Here is a 5,616-nt window from a genome sequence, read left to right as displayed (position 1 = left end):
TCAGCACTTATGTTCTTGCACGTGCTGCAGCTGGAAAGGATGGAGCTTTCCCTAAGGTTATAAAGCATCAAGTATGGGGCAGATACTAGGATGCACTCAGGAAATCACAGTGGATTCGCTACTGCGCTGTAGTAGGGCAGAGCAGGATCAGTACCAACCACACTACAACTAAAAAGGCTGTCACAGCAAAGACACCCTTACCCAGTAAGCTGAGAAAAGCGCAGTGTGAAAGAGCACATGGGCTCCAGTCAGTACAGCACAGAGTGGACTGGGTAACTGTGTCTCCAGTTTATAATGCTACATATTCACTGAGGAGCAACTGGCCAAAGTTTGTCAATTACCAACGTACAGCCTAAAATTTCAGGACACATATAAGCAGCAAGGGTTGGACACTTGTCATCACCCACCTGGCCTTGTTTCCAGCATTCCCTGAAGATCTTCCAGTTGTTTTTGTTGCTGGGATCATGAAGGCAAAGGAGTCTACCATCACAGAGCCAAGAGTGGGATGTGTGTGGATCCAGCACATTTAATCCCATTACCATTTCCTTCACCTCTCTCTGTGTGTCAGCTAGATTACTAGCTCGTTTCACAGAATCTGATGTCTTCTTATTTTCCACCACAGAAGCAATGATATGGTCTAAGAAGTTCGGCAGGCTGGCTTTACCTTTGGCCCCCTAGAAGATGTAAATCCAGAGGTAAGTTCAGTCATGGAACAGCATAAATATTAATGCGTATCTGCTCTCCTTCAGATTTTAGTCACGGACACCTTGCTATCAGGAAAACATGCAGCAGTAAACAAATAGGCTCAGGGACAGATACGTATCCAAGTAAGAACAGCAACAGCTATGGCTCTGTTTTGTAATAGCAAAAGTTAGAATAACCTGCTACAGACGACCTAGAAAAATATTACACAAACAATCGAGGAATAGAGAACTTAAGTGATCTAAACCCCACTACTTTAATAGTAAAAATTGTTCATATTTTTATTAACTTCATTAATATCTCAACTCTATTTCCCCATTTTCCTCATCCCAGCCTGGAGATGAATTCAATCCTGGTACAACAGGTCAACTGATGAATATGGGAACACTAAGTAAACACTGACAGAGGAGAAAGTGGTTCCTGTATGTATAAAGTCAACAGAACTGTTAGTAGACAGCCTCTCTGGTTTTGGTGGTCATGCTCCTCATAGGACATTTAAAACTCGAGGGATGTTTAAAATTCATAGGAGATTAACCACATAATCTTAAATCATGTTCTAGCTTAAAAAAAAAAAAAGCCTGCCTATAGGTCTTGCCTATAGCAAATTACTTAAGACACTAAATATATTTCACATATTCAACAGAAGATAAACACTAACTGGATCATTATTCACACAACATCTGTGGGAGGGGGCAGGGGTATGATAGATTTCTGGCAGCAGAAGTTTTCTCCCTGTGCTGGGTCAAGCCAAACTTTTAACTTTATAGGGAAGGAGATTACATCACTTCTTTGGGCAGCCTATTCCACTGCTTCAAGGTAAAGTGAGAATTTTTTCTTACATCCAGATAGAATTCCTCCTAAATAACTTGTGTTCATTGTCCCTTGCCCTATTAACGATGCATCCTTATGTATATCAAGTGCAGGGAAGGAGGGGTGAAGGGGCGACATTTGGAGTGGTGGTATTTGTCTTCCTAAGGAACAGGTGATGGGCCCTGCCCTCCTGGAGGTGCCCAACACCTCCTGCCCATGGGAAGCAGCAAATTAATTCCTTGTTTTGCTTTGCTTGTGTGTGTGGCTTTTGCTTTCCCTGTTGAACAGTCTTTATCTCCAGCCATGAGGTTTGTAGCTTTTCCCTTCTGATTCTCTCCCCCATCCCGCTGGAGGGGAGTGAGCAAGTGGCCCTCTGGTACTTGGCTGCTGCTGCGGTTAAACCACAACAGCTGTGAAAACCAGAAGTCAGGAAAGTGAAAAAACACATTACACAATAGATCTGATTCAATGTGGTGAGAGAATGCATAGGGTTGCAAGGACAACTGTCTCAAGCCTTGAAGGAATAACCTGCTTTAAAATAAGTGATCACAATTTCTTCACCTGTACTCGGTGACGAGAGGGGGTTGGGGTGGAAGCATTCTTGGATTTACCTTCCTGTAGTAGCTGTATAGTTCCCTCTACCAAAACCAAACAAAATGAACTGTTATTTGAGGTTCCACACAGACAGCCTGACACCGAGGGAAAAATGTCTGCCATGAGACAAACCATTTCATCTTCCTCCTCACTCTATCTGCCTAAGCCTTGGAGAAAGCATGCGCCAAGAAGTGCTTAGCGTTGATAAATTCCATGGAATCTATCCTCTTAATCTAACTGCTTTAACCACTGCCAACAGCAGCGATTTCTTCAGGGGTTTTCGAAAGAAAGAAAGTATCCTTACTCCAGAATAGGCCTCCAGACATAGCAGCTACACCTTAAATTCATATTCTAGCTCAAGTGCCTTTTCAGTACACATAAGTTTTTTTACAGAACTGGTTTACTCATAAGTTTTTCTCTTTTTTTTCCATGGTACATTCTTGCAATAATTTTAAAGATGTGAAATCTAAAGTGAGCTTTTTATAGGGATGCTGATGATCAATTAAACAATTTAGAGGCTGCATTTAACTACCTTTCTTGGTCTCTTGAAAAGAATAGCCCCTCCACAGCAGTAGTAAACTAAAACTGAAAATTAGCATGACAATTCTCTACAACTTTGTGGGGTGGTGAGTTTTGGTGAGATATTGCATTTGTTTCAACATTTAAGAACAAAATACTATAAAAATATTTAGATGAAAATGGTTAAATCATCATGAAATTCTTCCTCAGAACAGAGAACATTGAAGGAATACACAATTATTTACCGTAGAAGCCGCAGAAAAGACTGGAGGAAAGGGGATTCCTGCATCCAGTGAGACCTGAGGAAGCTTTCCTGGCCCTGTGTGCAGCAGATCCCTCAGGCTGGAGCCTTCAGCTTTGTTGCTAGATGTCACTGGGCCCAACAAGAGGCTATTGAACAGCTTTGGGGTTAGCGGGGAAACCTTTGTGCTGGAGTTGAAGGAATCCAATCCAAAGGGTGAATGGGATTCTTTATTTAGCACTGATCTCAGTGATCCTGATTCTGCAAGATAAATATAAACATGGGTGGGGAGAGGACAAAAAAGAAGAGGCAAAGTCCAAATGATCATGAAGTTTTCTGAAATTATTAGCTCTTGCATTAAATAGGATATTGACAGAATCTTGTGGTAAATTATCACTGCAACAGTGAATGAGAGAATCAGAGACATCAGATACTTCAGAGATTTTACCCTTCGTATGCCGTTAAGGTCTCGAATAGCACAGATCAGATCTGAGAGGGTCTGACACACACAGAACCACAACTTTGTAATCGATTCAATTGAAAACCATGTCCTTGACTTTCTGAACTGATGTTTTGATGTCAATTTCAAATTTCAAAGGCAGTCAAACTAGTACAGTGACTAAACCCTGCAAAACTAGTGAACGATTCATGCACATTTAACATCAACATGTAAAGTAGTTCCTGCTAGACACAAGGACAGGAACAAATCCAGTGTCAGTGATGCCTCCTCTGACATCTCAGAAGGGTACTCGCTCAAACGAGTGAGTATTAAAGACGTTCTAAGCTTTCACCTGCCCCTCCAACTGGTCTCTACTCTCTCAATTCTTTGGAACTGCACTCTTCACTTAGCACATAAAACAACTTCGTTTACTTCAACATCTATAAACTGACAAAGCTGTGTCTGAAAATAATTACTATCATTTCACATCAGGACACCAGCTTCTTAGAACACAAATACACAAACTGCTCTGAAATAAACTGTGAGTGACAAGACAGTATGATCTTCAGCTGCATCATCTTTTCAGCCTTGCATATTCCTAAGCCTGTAAAACAAAACTGGCTCTAAGAGGCAAAGGAAGAAAAATAATCTTGTTCTTTTCTATTTAGGGCTAGGCACTCTCATGAAGTATAGAAACCAAGCAGTATGTTATCATTTATCCTTTAATTCCAACCCCAGAGGGTATGGCTTCCGCTCACCTTTCGTTTCTTCTTTCGCCTTCTGCGTTGCTAAATCTGCAAGCCAGTGCAAAGCAGACGATGGAGCTGATTCTGGACAAAGTGGTCTGTTAGTCTTTATTTCACCAGGGTTATTAGTTGGTAAGGTCTCTGCTTTTGCAGATTCTTCTATCCTACTATCAGCTGCTTCAGACTTTGGACCAGTGTCCGTTTCTAGCTGCCCCACTCCTGCTGTCCCCGCTCCAGTGGAAAAGGTGCTCTCGTTTCCAGAGACTGATGCACTGGGATTTACAGTAGGAAGCTAAAACAAAGAAAAAACCCCACTGTTAAATGTTGAATAAAGGGAATAGTTCAGCTTAAGAGACATTCTAGTTATCCAGTGCATTTGGTTTTGTTTGCTGCTTTTCTTTGTTCATTTGCTTTAAGCACATAGTAAAGTTCATGTATGGTTAGGTAGCAGCAGAGTACAGCAGCTGTTTCTCCATGCATATTAGCCCTTGCACTGTGGTGTGAACTCTTACCATGTCATCCTTTTAGACATCTTTTAACACAAGCTCAAGTGTTTTATTTCTCTCTTTTTTTTTTTTTTTTTTACCAGGAGGATATTTTCTGCTCTAGATTCCTTCAGGAACCATAAAAAAATGAAAGCACATGTTGCAAGCTACTCATATTGGTTTGTCTTAAAATACAGCATCAATATGAATGGCTTCCTACCTACACAGCAGTACTAGCCCAAATACCCACTTGGTAAATAACAGGTGCAGTTCACATTCCCAAAAAGTCCCAGAAGACCTTTTCTAAGCTAAAACACTCAAGAGTACATATGGAGAACATAAAATTTGTTTCCAAATAGATCAGCCTAAAGGATCTAACATCTTAACAGATATTAAAAACATAAATGTCAAACAAGGTAATTTCAGCCTCAAATTACATACCTGTGATATTCCATTAGTGACAGCTGGTCTCAACACAGATTTGTTCTGACGGTTAATACATGGACAGTTGGCTTTAATACCCCATTTGCCTCGTGCTGCATGAACCATGTCTCCAATATTGTAAAGCGCTGTAAATAAAGTTAAGTCTTTAATATCACATGTAAGGAAATCTAAAACAAGGCCTTAACTATAATGTATCTTCAGAAGGGTGGGGTGTTTTTCAGTATTACCACTAAGTACTGTTAAGATCACATGCTGTAACAAGACACTTGTCTCTGAACACTGTGGCGAGAGGTGCTAACACTAAGCTTTGTGATACCACTTAGAGGCTGCCAAGCCTGGCAAATCCTGCACATCATCATCTGCTCCTACTATTCCACTTAGGGTCCAATGACACTGAAATGAAGTGACTTCTAACCATCAAAAGGGACTATATAACACTTGGAGCAATGCTGAACGGATCTGGAGCACAGGTTGGTGTTCTTCTCTATCTTCCTGGTACATGGAAGAAGGTAACTAATTGAACAGGTGAATGTCTGGCTGCTTGGCTGGTGCCATACTCAATGTTTTGCCTTCTACAATCACAAATCTACTTTTGAGAAGTCAGGTCTCCTGGGAGCTGATGTTCAACATTATCAT

General features: G+C 41.0%; 1 protein-coding gene across 1 annotated transcript; it reads right to left on the bottom strand.

Annotated features, from left to right (window-relative positions):
• Positions 1 to 407: 407 nt before the first annotated feature.
• LOC103808210 (lysine-specific demethylase 3B-like) lies at positions 408 to 5,085 on the bottom strand (the record flags this gene model as incomplete). The annotated part of the gene is made up of 4 exons (XM_009080979.1): positions 4,978 to 5,085; positions 4,064 to 4,343; positions 2,871 to 3,127; positions 408 to 674 (listed from the first exon to the last, which is right to left on the bottom strand). Coding segments are annotated over exons 1-4 (912 nt in total), but the record flags the coding sequence as incomplete, so codon positions are not given.
• Positions 5,086 to 5,616: the final 531 nt, after the last annotated feature.

The sequence above is a fragment of the Acanthisitta chloris genome, unplaced genomic scaffold, assembly GCF_000695815.1.
Source record: "Acanthisitta chloris isolate BGI_N310 unplaced genomic scaffold, ASM69581v1 Scaffold45718, whole genome shotgun sequence".
Lineage (NCBI taxonomy): Eukaryota > Metazoa > Chordata > Aves > Passeriformes > Acanthisittidae > Acanthisitta > Acanthisitta chloris.
The sequence above is the reverse complement of the archived record's forward strand: the minus strand, read 5'-3'. Positions and strand labels throughout refer to the sequence as shown.